At 41.9% G+C, this 16,307-nt stretch overlaps 1 protein-coding gene across 3 annotated transcripts in view; it reads right to left on the bottom strand.

Annotated features, from left to right (window-relative positions):
- Positions 1-759: 759 nt before the first annotated feature.
- SLC35F2 (solute carrier family 35 member F2) overlaps positions 760-16,307 on the bottom strand; it is a 33,934-nt gene continuing 18,386 nt past the window's right edge. For 2 of the 3 annotated variants that reach the window (XM_090029761.1, XM_090029773.1), the window contains 6 exons: positions 14,219-14,378; positions 13,981-14,043; positions 12,450-12,606; positions 11,543-11,595; positions 10,245-10,399; positions 760-2,104 (listed from right to left, as the gene is read on the bottom strand). In XM_090029761.1, coding sequence (XP_089885887.1) covers positions 1,880-2,104; positions 10,245-10,399; positions 11,543-11,595; positions 12,450-12,606; positions 13,981-14,043; positions 14,219-14,378 — 813 coding nt within the window. In that variant the 3' untranslated portion in view covers positions 760-1,879. Of the gene's footprint in view, positions 2,105-9,283; positions 9,886-10,244; positions 10,400-11,542; positions 11,596-12,449; positions 12,607-13,980; positions 14,044-14,218; positions 14,379-16,307 lie in introns of those variants that run through there. The other variant, XM_090029782.1, reaches the window with a different exon arrangement.

Raw genomic sequence — 16,307 nt, 5'->3', positions numbered from 1 at the left:
CACTGTTCTTTTGTGTCTTGCTTTCCTGTTGTCAGAATGACGAAATAAATACAATTATGCACCCTCTTCCATCCTGCACTGCATATGGTATGTGTCAACACACGAAGGAATGTGATTGTTTTGTTATGAAATAAACCCTTGCCAGAATCTTGTTAGAGTTCTTGAAGCTCCACCTTGTGGCCACACCAAGTAAATCCTAGCGCAATATGCTTACAGCACACATGTAAGCAATTATTACATGCCATGTTCTGCAACGTTCACCTTTACAGCCTGACTTGGCAACATTTTGCATTCACACTGCAGAGATGTAAATGACACATGATGTAAGGCAGCACAAAATGGGTCCCAAAGCTTTTCACAAAACATTTGCAGCTCTTTAATCCTCATGTGCATGAATAATTAAGAGTGTCACCTTGATATATGTTGACTATTTATTTTGTGGTTTCTAAATAATACTGGGTTAGAAATCATTTTGCTTAAATAAACTACAAGAACACAAAAACATTTTTTCTTTTGATAATCAGCTACTTATTGGATAAATTTAAGGCAAAACTTGGAGGTTAAAAGTAAGTCTGGTCAGTAAAATTATAAAAAAACATGATCTTTAAAATAGGTGAAATTCCAATAGGAAAAGCAACTTCAGAGCCAGCTCTTCAGCTATTGCAAATCATACCACTTCCCTCTCTTAAACCGAGCCAATCACATGTGCACCAGCTAAAGGTCTGCCCCTGGAGTAGATAAACCATGTCAAAGCTTCAGTTTCATAGAGTGGCACATCACTTTTAATCATTGATTAGTAATTTTTAAAAATGGCACATATGTAGGAAAGGTACAAATTAGTCTAGCAAAAGTAATTAACAATTAACTAAAGCTGTTGTTACAAGAGCTGGTTGGGTATTTCCCAACTACATGTTTGCTGTCAGTTTAGTCAGGAGCAAAGCTTTTTGCATAAATATATCTATTTCAGTAACAACTTAGTTGGGAAGGTTTTCCTTGGGTCTAGAATGGATTTTTTTGAGAGAGGCTCGAGGTTCCAGGTCCGTGCTGTTCCTCAATAGGGCGTTTACCCCAATTTGCCCAGATCCAGGTACAGTGGAGCACTGAAGATATCTCTGACATTCCAACTGAGCTAATAAATGGCCTACTGGGGATTTTGGAAGCTGTGTTGCAGGGCGCTTCACTCTTCCTCTATGTGACAGCCTATGAAAAATGAGGAAAAGTCTCATTTTCATTCTGAAGTGGAATGAAAACAAAATAGTGAAACCTTATTTTTTTCGAAACAGGCGTCTTATTTTCTGGCCAGTCCCAGTTGCTCCAGAGAAAGGGTTAGTATGGAGAGGAAGAAATGTCATCCACTACACTGTTAGATGCACCTTCTGTTTTTCTGGGGGTTAGTGCTATTGCCCAATGGCTCCAAGAGAGGGATGAGGTCCTCCATCAACTGGTAGGTACTATTGCATGCACTGCTAGACCCCAGAAAGTGCTAAGGGTCTCTTTCAAAGATTTTGAGGACAACCAATACTCATTTGAATGGAACAAGCAGACACTCAGCGCCCTTGAGGAAAAATAATGTATATCTACTCTAGCAAGTGACCTAAGAGTTTGCTTTGGCTTCATTTTTTCCCCAAACATTTGCTGTTAAATTAATCAAACTTCCTGAATACATAGTTCTATCACTTCCCAGAGGCTTCCACTTAAAATGTTTTTCTGTTTAAATCAATATTGCTTTTCTGATTGAACATCTGTTTTTTAAATATCTTAACGTCCATTCAGAGTATTAAAACAAATACACACTCTTGGCAACCAGGCAGTTCTCCATATTGATATCTGAGGGAAAATTCCGGCAGTAGAGAGGCTTCTGCTTGAAACTGCTTATTTTCTAACTGGAATTAGCCATCCCATTTTCTTCTTGTGTGACCTGGATGCTTGTGGCAGGGAGTTCGTGGTCATCTTCCTCCAGTTTTAGACCAAGGTTATCTAGCCCAGTACTGGCTGGTTGGGGCAAGCTGGTAGAGACGGTTTCTGCAGTCCAAGTTGAAGTAGAACAATACAGAACAAAGCCCACCATGATAACGATGAAGGAAAGGATATAGAGACCTGAAAACTGAGTCAGTGGGGAAGAAAATTAGGTGCACATGTCTAGCATAAAAACACAACCAATTATACTTTATTTTAATCTAAACATTCAGATTGGGTTCATCCTCAGGCCCCCAAAATCAAAATTCAGGAGCTCAGTTCATTGTCAGACTCGATTGCTTTAACATTCTTTTCTTCCTTTCTCTCCTCTGCACTGGCATGTAGGGGAAGGCATGCAGTGAAGGAGAACATGGTTCAATAGGTGGCAATGCACAAGAATAAATGGTTTGACAAGTGAAGGCTGACAAACTTCTACCAACAGTTTTAACATTTTAATGTAGCATGAACAAATTTTTTCATGGATTTACTACACCTTCTCCCCAATGCCAGGGACAATTTTGTCGCTGATGTTGAAATGGTGCAAAATATTGGATTAATTAGGTGGTTGTGCAACATTTTAACCACTGGAAGGTATATGGAAATGACATTAGTGGCCAAAGCCCAGTTGTACACTCCATATCAGAAATCCTATTGAAATAAATGGTCCTGAATCACTTCCTGCTGGATATATATCTGTGCAAGTGCACTGAAAGTGATCTTTACTGTAAAATGAGAAGTAGAATTACAAGGCTGCATCAAGGAAACAGGACTGAGTTCACCATTATCCACCACACTTAAAATTTTAACAAGTGAAGGATTATTTCAACCCTTCCCCCTCCCCAAGAACCCTTATATATTTTCTTCCCGACACCATAATGCTGGAGCAGCTTGACACCTGAAATCTAAACATGCCTATTCAAAAGTATATCACCATTTAACATAAGAGATGTAATATTCCTTTGGGTCCTGAGGCTGCTGTCAATAGAAAAAGATAATCCTGCTGACATGGACCTCAATGCATGCAGGACTGTTATCCAGGTTTATTGTTTTATGACTGGTATTTTCCAAGGAAACTAAAGAAGCTTTGCATTCCTTGCTGTGTACCCCAAAGGATCATTTTCTCTTATGATCTGTGACAAGACTTCAAAAAGTGACAAATATTTTGGGAGCATTCAATCTGATACCTTTCAGGGACCTAGTTGTCAAGCCTTTTGGGAGGAGCCAAAACTGGAGGCACTGTGATGGCCAGTGCCAAAAGGGTCATAGCAAATTATAACAAAAAAGATTTACCTCTTGAGAGCATCTAGCAATGGCATAATAGTTAATATTAGCTAAGGCAAAGCTTGCAAGATTGTTTCCCGCAAATATACCCTGTCTGTCATAAGTATAACTGTAATGTTAAAATTAACTGTCTGTACCAATCATAAGACTGACATAGGCCCCAAGAAGTGGAACTAGAAAACAAAACTGCAAAATTTAGGTGACCTAACGGTTCTTGCTTAAAGGTTAGTAAAAATGACAAACCTGACCACAAGGTATAATTAACACATTTCAAAAAATTCGAAAAGGATTTAACCCAGTGGGTTGAATTTAGGTGGAGAAAATGCTAATCTCAGACCCCAAAGTGATGTGGTGTGATATGCTTATTGGGTAAACCCAAGTTTAAGCAGTAATCTTTTCTGATAATTTTTAACACCTTTTAACCCCATAGGGTAACAGCTGTAGGGTAAGATTGTGAGTGGCTCTAAAGCCAACAGATTAGCATAGGGCAAGATATAAAGGAACACGCATGTCAGATGACCAGTAGGAAGGACAGAACAGAATGGTCACTGCTGTTCCAAGCCCGGACTCCAGACTCCCAGTGTGAACAAGGACCAGATCCCAACTAAGGGGACCTTCCCCGGTGCTCCCTCCGACACCTGACTTTGCTGGATCAACTTGGCATGTACCTGGCACTGAGGGACTATCAGTAAGTTGCCAAACAAGTGGGAACTCTTTGTCAATTTGTCTGTCTGTTGTTATTATCACTGCAAACTCTTAACTCTTATTGTTGTATTATCTGTTTATTGGATTAACCTCTTTGTTAACTGTTATATGTGTAAACCATATTTTGCTGCAAAACATATTTTTATTGCTATTTTGCTGCTATAAGTAAAATTTAACTTTACTGTTATAAGTAAAACTTGTCTTTGCTTCACTCCCAACTCCACCTCCTCGATCCCGAACCAAACAGCCCAGTGGCTGATACATTTGCAGTGCCCAGTCAGCCTGCAACCAAATTGATACACTCACAGTACCGAGTTGACCAGTGACAAGGCACTCAAAATCATGAGTCACATTTGGAAAATGTGGCCTAAGTGTAGAGCTATTGAGACATGAGAAAAGCACACAATTAGACAGACAGATTATGTCAGCTACTACATCAGCCCATGCTGGAGTATTACCACCAACCAAGGGGCTGCAGTGGAGAACAATTTCTACTGGGCTTTGAACAAAGATACTGAGTACAATGATCTTTCCTACTGCCTCGCACATCCCCTGCTGACTGTAGGTTTCCTGAATACGCAGCTCCTGCTGTGATTTGACTTTAGGGTGGGGAAAATGGCAGGATGAAAGAGAAGATGTCAGTGATAAGACACATGGTAAAGCACTGTGATGCCTTTTGCACTGGTAGTTCTGTAGATCTACCCCATCTTATGTTTCTCACAGTTAAAGAAATAAATTGAGCTTTCTTATATATGGCTTTGTTTTTCCTCCTTTGGTTCTTTGTGAAGGAACAGTTAGAGTCCACTTTCGCCAAACATTCACCATATATCACTTAGAATACTAGTATGCTGAGGCTCAGCACCTGAGGCAAAGTATCATCACCATCTTAATTAGTACTCCATACACAGTATCTGGGGAAAAAAGCTTTAGTGACACGTATTCCTTCAAGTCATTGGGTGCATCCAGATGAGCGCACACATGCCTCTTGCAGCGTCTCAAACCCCTTTGAGATGTTGCAAGAGGCACATGTGGGAACAAAAAAAATGTTTTCCATGCTGCAACTTTGCAGTGTGGGGGGAAAATTAGACCCCTGGATATCCAGGGGTCAAAAAATACCCTGAACAAAAAAGCAGGCAACCTGAGGCAACCAGACGCTTGGTCCTCCACAGAGACACTCTGGTAGCCAACCTCTATGGCTGGCCCTTGTCCCAGTGCTGAAGCATGCTGCATGCCCGTGCAAGGCAGGCAGCATGCCAGCTGCAGGTAACTAGACCTGGGCTCCATGCTGATAAGGGGGTGAGGGTGGGAAGGGACCATGGGGGAACCCCTGCCAGCCCCATTCCCCACCCACTGCCTGAGCGCCCCCCCGATCATGGCCTCATCTGGTCCCATCCCCCGCCTGCCCCCCATCTCTGTCCTGCCCAGCCCCATTCCCTGCCTGCCCCACCAAGCCCCTCTGATTGCTGCCTCGCCCGGCCAGGTGTCAGGCAGCAGGGGCCACTCAGGCTGATCAGTGCCAGGCCCCAGGTGACAGCTGCAGCCACCCCAGCTGCCCAACAACGTGCGGAGCTGCACAGTGCCGTACTGACCGGGGCCACACCCATGCAATGGGGCAGTGGCAGTGCAGGTACCAGACAGCCAGGGCCAGTCCCTGCTGCCACATGCTGTGCGGGTGGGCTCTGCCAGGAGGCCTCAGTGACCCCAACAGCAGCTGCTACTACTGGTGAGTGTGGGGCTTTTAAAATTGTTTTTTGCCGGGAAGCTGGGGCAGGGTGGGGCAGCCATCGGGGATCTGAGGGTGCAAGCGGGCGATTAGGCAGGGTGAGGCAGCCATTGGGGGTGCTGCAGAAGCCAGCAGGGGATGGGGCCAAGCAAGGCAGCAATCTAAGGGGATGGGGAAGCAAATGGGGATGGGGCATGTGGGCCTTGCAGGGGGGCTGGTAGCCCCAGCGGGGGCCATGTAGGACCTGGTGTGGGGGCTGTAGCCCTTGTGGAGGGCTGTGGCCCCTGTGGGAGGGGCTGTAGCCCTTTGGGAGGGGCAGTCTGTGAGCTGTGTGGAGGCTACACCCTGTGGTGGGCAGGGGACTCACCCCTCCTGAGCAGCCCCCCCTCCATGGTCCCCCCACGATCCACCCACACCTACCCATGGCCCCCACATAGCTCCACCCCTCTTCCCACCCTACTTCTACAAACCCCACATCCCCCCAGTACACACCCTGCACGCCCAGCTGCCAGACAGGATGACACCTGCTGGTAGGAGATGTTGCTGCAGGGGCAGCTGTCCCCACATCCTGGTTAGTGAAGGGGTTGGGGGAGCTCTAACTGCTCTATGGTAAGAAAACCAAAGGCAAACAGCAAAACATATAGGTATTTAGAATTCATGTTATTATAATGAAAGAGACACTGGTAGGCTTCCAAATTTAATACTGCAGATACATCAATAAAACATTACCCAACTGATCTCTCTCTCTCTCTCTCTCTATATATATATATATATATATACACATACATACACACACACGCACACACACATATATACATACACACACACACACACACACACACACACACACACAGAATGATCTTTCCTTTTAATTGTGGAGGAACATAGATTTTGGGGTATTTTATAGAGTGACTTTGGGATTTTTTGATCAGAGATTTTTTAGTTTTCCAACAGGGAAAACCAGAATCCCTGCTAGGGAGGCCAGTGCCAGGACCCAGGCACAGGAGCCTGCTCAAAGCTGGCAACTTGGACCCAGCTGGAGGTGACTGACCTCCTGGCCAATTGGGGCCAGGGGGACATGCTTTGACAGTTTAAAGCAGGCCACCACACTGGGAACATCTTCCAGGCAATAGCTGCCCAGATGGCTGGGCAGGAGAACATATGGCAGTAGTGCCACACAAAGGCCAACTCTGTAGCCACAGCCCACTGGCAGCTGGCCCAGAAGACCAGATCCCTCTACTGGCTGTGCAGTCCCCACCTGGGTCTGGCAGGCATGCAGTCTTGGGGCCACATGCTGTTGCAGGTGGCAGCAGCCCCCTCTGCCAGACTGCTGCAGGGAACTCCCAGGGCTGCTGCAGCAGTCCAGCTGGCACAAGGGGTAGTGTGCCCAGGTACCAATTGGCAGGGCCCCAGAAGCTCCTGAGAGCGAGTAGTCCTGAGCTACTTGCCAGGACAGCTTATTGTACCGATGGGGCCAGGACAGGGCAGCTTTGTACACTGCTGGGGCCAGCACATAACTATAACAGTGGTTTATATTTATTAAAAAAAATAAGCTCCTCCTTCTGCCAGCATCTATAGGCTTTTTTCCTGTTTAGTTTTTTTCATTCTATCCTCTTGGCCATTGTTTACATACAAATCACACCCATTTTAATTCCTGCAGGAATTATTTTTAGTTAAATCTGATCAGTGTGTATGTTAAAAAAAAAAAAAAAAAAAGCAAAAAGGCTTTATTCAATACCAAGCTTAAATGTTACAATCCATGTGATGGGTAAAGTGGTAACTCCACCTAGTGTTTATTTTTGCAATAGGTTCTTTCCTAAGACCTTACACAGCAAAACACTTGCAGAAAATCTTTGGAGCTAATATGTTGCCTAATCAATCTCTGGAGTCCATGGTGTGAGGAGGACAGGGTTGCTTTTTCTTGGTCACATTTATTATCTGATTTTACTTGTCTTCTTGAGCTCAATGCTAGATCTATGAATGTATAATAAGCAATGGTCCAAGAGCTGAAGATGTATTTTGAAAGGTTTGCTCTGGTTCCGATTCTGCAAAGGCCAACAGTCCTAAATCCCTCTGACCCCAATGGCAGCCACAGGCTTGCAGCATCTCACAGAGACAAGAACAAGAACAAGGGCTCCCTTCCAGAAACCCTTACGTAATGAGCTTGTTCCAAGGACCAAGATGGCAAAGATGAACAAAACTATCACTGAATAGAGGTCATAGCCAAGAACCACTCTAGTTAACAGAAATCAGCAGAGTTCTTTGGAGTACCTATGCCTTATATCTAAGACTAAAAGCCAGATCTGCAAACTAATATAATCTGAAATAGCCTCTGAAGAGCCTAATACAAGCTATCATTTGGTGACAGGGAAAATCTTCCCTTATTGAAGAAGAGTCAAAAGCAGCACTAGTTTCTTTCTGGTCCAATATATCTTTCCAATATGAAACATCTTTTTTGGCATCTTTGTGCAGTAGTAGAGGAAGAATGCTCCTTTTAAATGTCTTCTCTAAGATAGCACTGCAAAAATCCCCAGCCTATAGTTTTCTTGTTATCTCTTGCATTCCTTGATAACTACAGCTGTAGCATCGGTATCACTCTAGACTTTTGCTATCTCCCTTTCACTCTTCCTACTAATTAATGGCAGCTCTTTGCTTATAGAGTTGTTTGTCTCCAGACAGACTGAATCCCTTGATCACTTGATCATTCATTGTGATCCCCTTTCTCCCATGAAACACCTGGCTGTTTCAAACACCTCTCCATCTTGCTTTGTTAATATTCAGTGAGTGAATTTGATTTAATTGATCAATTACACTGATTTTCAACAAGGAATCCTACTATTTCCACCACTTTCCACTGTGACCATGGGCGACTGGTGTCACCTTAGTCAGCAACCGGGGTGGGGGCGGGGAGGAATCCCTCAGAGCCGATCTTGCTGTTTCCCCTCCGCGGCCGATCTCACTGACCGGAGTGGGGGGTCCCCAGCACAGCCAATTTTGCTGACTGGAGGGGGGTCCCCACTGTGGCCAATTTCACCAATGCTCCCTGGCTGGTGCTCCCACCTGCTCCCCCCCAGCCCATCACCTAAGCAGCGAGCGCAGCCAATCAGGGGGTGCACCGGCACTCTCAGGGGCTGCATGTGCACCCCTTACGCATAGCCACTGACTGTGACCTTCAGTTAACTCTCATTTTCCAACATGCCTGAAATTCTCTTATAAGTTGATTCCAATGAGTTCTCAAATTCAGCATTCTTATTTTTTTTTAAATCAGAAAAGTACCAGATGTATAAAAAAATAAATGTAAGAAACCCTACAGTGGGTATATATGGGATACTCCCAAACTAGTTAGGGGTTGCTCACACTCTGAAGCATGGAAGTTTTGTATATATCCCTACCAATAGCCTGCTTATTTCTCTGTATTTACTGTTAGACGCAGACATGTCTAATCCCTACTTGAATTAAGCTCTGAGCTGTTTGGCTCCAAGGCATACAATTGATAGGTGACTCAGAAACTGCTGCTGTACCTGAACCACTTGTTACAGCAGAAACTTTTTCAGACTTGTCCTTTTTTTTTTTTTTAATGGAAACTCAAATAGTCTGGGCAAGTGGAAATTTTGGACTTCAAACTCATGCAAAAAGTCAATTGGTAAGAATCTCTTCAAAAGGAAACTGTTCATTCTACAGATCCAAAATAAATGGCTCTTCAGTTTCAGATACTAATTTGACATAAAAGCTTCTTGCCATGCATACTGCTGGGGGGGTGGGAAATGTTTTTGGTTAGCAGTAAAGGTAAGCTTCTTAAGCAAAGTTCAAAGCTTCTCAGTAAGCTGTTCCAGCCACTGAATACTCATTTGACTAACGATGCATAGTGAGCCAGGTTCCCACAAATGACTGTGGATCAGTTAGAAACGAGTCTTTTTTAGCATGGATGTATGGCTAAAACACAAAAGAAACAAGCCAAACAGGAGCAGTGAAACTGCATGCTTTCTTCAAGAATACGCAGCAGAAACATGTGTCTATTTGCTTCAGCTTCTCGAATTCTATGCAGAGACATAACTGAATGTACTAGATTCTCCTCTCAGAAATGTACCTAATAACTGATTACATCTGCAGCAGAAAATATTTACCCTTAGATATCAATCCAATCCACAGCCTCACACCTGGACATCCCTTGTCCCCAACCCTTGCAGGAAGTTTGAAGGTGAGCTCCTCCGCTGGCTGAGCTAAAACAGAAGACCCACAAGCTGAGAGGTTCAAAATATGAATTAGTATCAGCAGTCTGTGACTAGGAGCTCTTGCTAATATATTTATTGTTTCTTACTTTGATTACAACTTCTTCTGTGAAGCATGAAATAGATTTGAAATGACTACCTCCATCATGGTACAGTATTACGCAGTTAATTAAACGCAAGTTTTTCTGATTAACTCACTCTGTCAGAGATAAATGGATGATACAATGAACACATATTCACAAGGGTAAGTAAGCCATTAGGAGTTAAGATGGTTACGCTTTATTTATAGCTTATTTATAGTTTCAAAGTGAAGCTTAACTGAAACCATGAATGAAATTAGGATTGCTTACCTTGTAGCAAAACAGGAAGAGTCCAAAGAAAAGACTGTAGAGATCAGCTGTCAAGATGCCCAGGTTGACTGAAGTGGCACTGGTCACTTTAATCACTACTGGCATGAAGCTGTACAGCCCAAACATACATAGGGCAAAAGCCATGAAGAGCAATGCTGTGAAAAAAGAGGACAGGTTACACTAACGGCACTGAATAGTGAGCAAAAAAACCTGATGTTCTTTAGAGAATTAAAAACTGCATACATTTTATCAAAAGAAGTAAGCTCCTAAACAGAGTCGTAACACAAGTAATTCAAAAAAATGCATTACAAGTAACAAAAAAATCCCTTATATGCAACTCACATGTATGGCAAAAACAAAAAGGTAAGTAACAAAAGTCTTCTACAGAGACAAATGCTGGATAATGAAAGAAGTAATAGGGTGAAGGGGGAACACTTTCATTACCAATATCACAAAGAGGAGGAAGGAGGGCTGGAGTATCATAGATCTGGAAAATGAATAATTTCGTTCATTCATGCAAATCTAGCACATAAATTTTTTAGAGTTCACCAGAGACTTTTGGAATATGCATTTCCATTGAGTTAATAATAGTTCACACAACAAGATCAATCTCACCAAAGTTCTTTTTGGAAAACAATTGAAAAAATTTCCAATAACAATGAACAGACCTGAACAAAATATTTTGATTTTTAATTTTGAAGTTCAAATTAGAAAGTTTATGTATTAGGGATAAAATTAAATTGAAATATTTGCATTTTCTTTTAGAACTGTCCATATTATTCAAATTTTTCAACTTTTACTTCCACTAATTCAGAATGAAGTCAAATTTCAGAATCTTGAGTCCAAGCAAAACTGAACTTCTTTCCTCCACACAGCTCCAGTTAATATCTCCTCTTTGCTCAGAGGCAAATCCAGCACCTGTATAATATGTACTAGCTAAAAAAAAATACAATGATCAAATTAACAGTGATGTTGGTGGAATAAGGAAAATGTTAGAAAGGAACCCAAATTGTAATATCTCTCCTGACTGTCCCTCTAAAGCTAAGGCAATTCACCCCCATGGCCCTTTTGGGCCCTTGGATCTTGAGGTCCAATACCTGTGGTGATTCCCGTTCACTGAGTCCTACACTGGCTTTACACAAAACACAGGACAGGTTTTAAACAGAGAATAAATATTTTCTATTTTATACCAGCAAATGAAATAAAGTAAAACGAAGATACCACAGTTCTATATCCAACTGATTATTAGTTCTTCCAGGTTTTTTTAAAGCATACACACAACTTTAATGTGCACATACCAATCTTCCAGTTCCACTGAATTCTAGCTATGTCCCTGTATTCCACAATGGCTCTAAATAAAGAAAAAATAATAAAAAAGAAGAATAGTGAAAAATATTGTATTGTTTTCAAAGTATAATAAAACAGAATATTTAGCTACCAGCACCTAAAATCAGTTTTTTATTGTATAAGTGTTTTCTAAAGTATTTATTAAGAACCAGTTACTATGCTCTCTCACAAAACAAGGAAAGAAGGCAAAAAATAAAAAACTGCTCTTGACTTCTTTGATTCAAGCTGCTGTTTGACATACCATCTGAGAAAATGATTAACTATAATGGTGACAGATGAGGAACATACAATTAATCAGTAGGCCCAAGTGTGCACGGTCTTTTACTCCAACTTATTTACTTGCAGCACTATATATAACTTCATTTTTAATTCAGCCTTAAAAATACATATAGGAAGTGCCTTATTTTTCATCTACCCTTTCCTCTTAAGAAAATTTTAGTCATTTTACAAAATCATGGAAACCACCTCTTCCAATGATTAACTCCCCCTGGTTTCCAGTGGGAAAGCTTTTAAAGAAACACAATCCTATAAACAGTTCTTAGTCCCATGACCATTCCCATGAAAGTCTAAAGAACAATTTAGAAAAGTAAAGACTACATTTATTAAAGTTTGTAGGATTGCGCTTCAAGAAAATTGTGCGCTATAAAGAAGCATTTGTGCTAGAGGCAGTACGTGTAAAAGGAAATAAAATGCATGCTGCTCATTCCCAAAAAAACCCCCAAATTCACAGGCTCCTGAAGTGGTTAAATATAGAGTAAATCCTGACTTAATTACAAAGCAATACTACCATTATATAGAAGACAAGAAATCATTCTGTAGTGTGTTCTTAGAGTTAAAGTAAATATATTAGATCCTTACAGCTGTACAGCACTGATAATAGTCCCGAACAAGCCCACCATTCCTAGAAACTCCACTCTGCTCAGATTTTTCACAATGTACTCCTCGCTCACATTAGAAATGGCATACAAAGAAGCACCAAGAAGAACTAAGACATCTCCAATCACCACGTCACTTCCTGTACAGAAATTAATCCACAGAAAGGGAAATTCTGTAAATACATTCAAGCTTTCTTCAAAAAACAAACAAAACAAGCTCATTTTCAACATTTCCATCAGTCTGACACCTTTCAGGAGAGGGGAAGAAGAAATACATCTGTACAGCTTATGATCAGACAGATCATCTGTTGGTTGCAATGTGAAGAGTAATCATGCCAAAGGTACCAGCCATTCCCAAAGGCCTACTGATCTTCTAGTTTTTATTTTGAAGTTTAAATCATGCTCTGAATTAAACAACCACATTTAGTAAAGTCTATTTCTATTTACATCAGTTGGGTGTAGGCCCTGTGGGAACTCCAAAAGAATTCCATCCTTCAGATTATTGACTCTGCTTCTGCATTAAGCAGATTTCAGCACCCCTGAAAGTCAATATATTGATTTCAGAAGGACCTGAATAAAGCTTCAAGTCTATGAAAGCTCTTAAGAGGGTGCTGCAGATCTGAGGTATCATACTTTATTGTAAAAACAAGACTTTTATGCCAGACTAATGGGACCCCCCATAATGCAGCAAGTCAGGCACCAGGTGAGTGCCCTTATAAAATTGCTCAATCACAGGAGCATTGTTGTCAACCACTTGACTTAATTTAAACCTTCTTCCCACTTGACAGTCCCTGGAAACTAGGATCTGAGGGAAAGAATGCTATATGGTATCTAGGATCTACCACCAAACAATGACAGAATGATGACCTTAAAAATCTCAGGAAAGAAACACAGGCTTCACTTATGCCATTCAGGCTGCACAGCACTAATGCTGTGTTTTCATTGCAAAAAAGACATCCTTACATTGAGATGGCTGCATTGCTTGCAGTAAAATACTACTGGAAACGCACAGGTGTTTTTACCTGTTTATATCTGGTAGAGGTTGTCTCCCATCTCATATTTACCATGATATAGCTCCACTAAGATTTTCACTGACAGCTGGTGCGGAAGCCAGTTATGGACTTCCATAGTTTCTAGAAGTATTAGAGCTGCTCTAATAATATATGTCTATTTGGGTACCAGCTCCAGGGGTCTTCTTGCCACTAGTCACTCATGGCATTTTGGCCACTTTCCCTGGCATCACACCTAGAGTGGTTTCTGGGCCACACAAAAATTCTCCAGTACAAGCAGCATCCCCAGCAGCAAAGATCTGCCAGGTTTCTGGCCCCTTCTCATCAGCAGAGTGGTGAAAAAGACTGGGCAGGACTTAACTAACTCAGTCTCTTAAGTCAGCAGAAATCGGCCAGGTCTGTAAGCAAACATATACTGCCACCCCACCAATGCCAATGCAAACATGATCTTTAAGAAATAAGGGGCCAGTGCATGCCAACAAAGGAACCAAGAAGGAGCATTACGTTTTGCAGGACAAGAAGTACAGGTAGGAGAGCATCCTGTGACTTCAACATCACGTCGGGAGTCTGAAAAGACAGAAGTTCTACAGTTTGGAAGGATGTAAACCTCAAAACCTGACCCTGAAATAAACTAAAACTATTCACCAGGAGTTTCCTCCTCTTTTCTCTCTCTCCTTTGCAAATGAGAATGCCACGAGAATTGTTATTCCACATTTGACCCAGATGATAACCAGTTCCTTACCTTCACCCTCCTGCCTCCCAGCCAATATGTCTGCTCCGACCATAGTTCCTACACCCAGAAGACAGACAGCAACAGCAATAAAATGGATCAGTCTGTATCTCGCACGAAGAATGAACCAGGACAAGGCCATCAACACGGGGATCCCAAAACAGTCCAGTAGCTGTGTGATCAGAGAAGCAGGTTAATTAGAAGCCTGTCAGAAATCTTGACTTTAAAACACAAGGCAAACAGACTGAGCTTTACTCTCCACCAGTACAGATCATGGGTAAACCTAGTTAAGTGACAGGGAAATCAGCTGCACTTCACCAAACCCATTTTGTGAGAAAACCAGGTTGGAGCACTATTACTGAGTGTCACATACTCTTGCTCTGTTTCTCACATTTGGAAACATCAGACCATGTACATTTGAAGTGCTGCAGCCTGTAACCATGTCTCCTGCAAAACCACTTCAGAATCATGCCAGAGAGCATTATAGGGGGTTTCTTGGCATTGTGGCTCCACTCTCCCCACCATGACGTTCAGTCAGGCAGAGAGCAGGGCAGGCAGCCTGTGAGAGTTCACCAGTCTCCCAATGCCAGACTCCAAGAGCCACACAAGAAATTATTCTCTCTAGCCCTGGGACTGCTTGCATGCCCATCAGGCTTCACAGATTGCCATGGAAGACTGAGCATAAAGGACAGTGCTCAGGGGCTGTCCATCCTGCTCTCCTCTTCTTTCCCCTGTGGGAGAGTGAAGCACTGTGGGATACTGGAGAACCAAGCAACCCTCCATCACACACAAGGGTTATCCGCATGGGGGATATGCACCTCTCACCCGGAAGAATCAGCACTTTGGACATGTCACTGCTGAAGACAAATTGATTCCTGCTTTCCTAATAAAGAGGTTTTCCTTGGATTTGATTTTTCCCTTTCATTTTGCTTTTGCCTCTATAAATTGCTAGATCTGGTAACAGCCATATGAGTCTCTTTTTGCCTGGAATTAGAATTGAGCTATATTCTGATTTCTATTATGCCACCATATAAAGCTGGAGTAAATCTATCAGAACATGAAGTTAGTCCAGCTTTTCATCAAAACACATAACACCAGAATTTGACCCTGAATTGTTAAGATGGAAAAATGATGTTTAGGTGAAGTGAGTGAAAGGAACAATGCAGAATAGGTATGTGGAGGGGGAATATTTCTTCTACAGCCTGTTTCCAAAATCCCAAATTTCCTTCAAAAAACATGTACTGTACAATGAAGTAATGCATTCTCAGTCCAACAGTACACTTTAAAATGAAAATCTAGTTGAAGCATAAAACAAATTTAATTCACTACAAAAATTAAATAGCACAATGAACACTGAATCAATGGTACCCATTTTTTATATTGAATTCACCAAAGGAAAACAGAAAAAAGCTCTCACTTTCTGAATTTATCAGAAATCAAGCTAGTCTGCCTCAACCGGCAGCCATAGAACCACACAGGGCAGGAAACTACAGCAGAATTCAGCACTCTCACATATATTCCACATGCACTGCTTCAAAATACCAAAACCAGCTTCAGCTAAAACATGCATATCAGAGTCACTACTCAGAATTGCCGCTAATGAAACTGTGTGTATGTAGCAAGAGCAGGGAAGCTCTCAGTCTTCCGGTCACCCTTAATGGTCAATATTCCCTTTTGCCTGCAAGATGTCCGATTTTCATTATAACCCTGTGTTTCCACTTGTTTATAGCTATGCAGAGTATTCCAGCTAAACTCTTAGCAGGACTGCATAATGAAGAATGAATACAAGTTCAAATCTTAATTGTGCTTCATAAATCACACCCTCTTAATCCTTCTGGCTTGGTTCCCTGGATTCTCACCAGTTTAACTAATTTGAGAAGATCACAAATCTATAAGGACTTACCCTAGGCTGTGTTAAGATCAATTGATACTACATGTTCTAATATACGAAGCCACACATTCCAACACAGCATCTGCTGTATAGGAAAAATCTCACCCTATGAGTTCATATCTAGCCTAATGGCCATTTCTAGCCCCTTTCCTTCTTTATAGCCTGAAAAACATTTTTTTAGTTTCTGGCACCACATAAAACTAAAAGTCT

The sequence above is a fragment of the Crocodylus siamensis genome, chromosome 1 (genome assembly GCF_052110815.1).
Source record: "Crocodylus siamensis isolate JL-2025a chromosome 1, ASM5211081v1, whole genome shotgun sequence".
Lineage (NCBI taxonomy): Eukaryota > Metazoa > Chordata > Crocodylia > Crocodylidae > Crocodylus > Crocodylus siamensis.
Note: the sequence above shows the minus strand (reverse complement) of the source record. Positions and strands in the feature narration are given on the sequence as shown.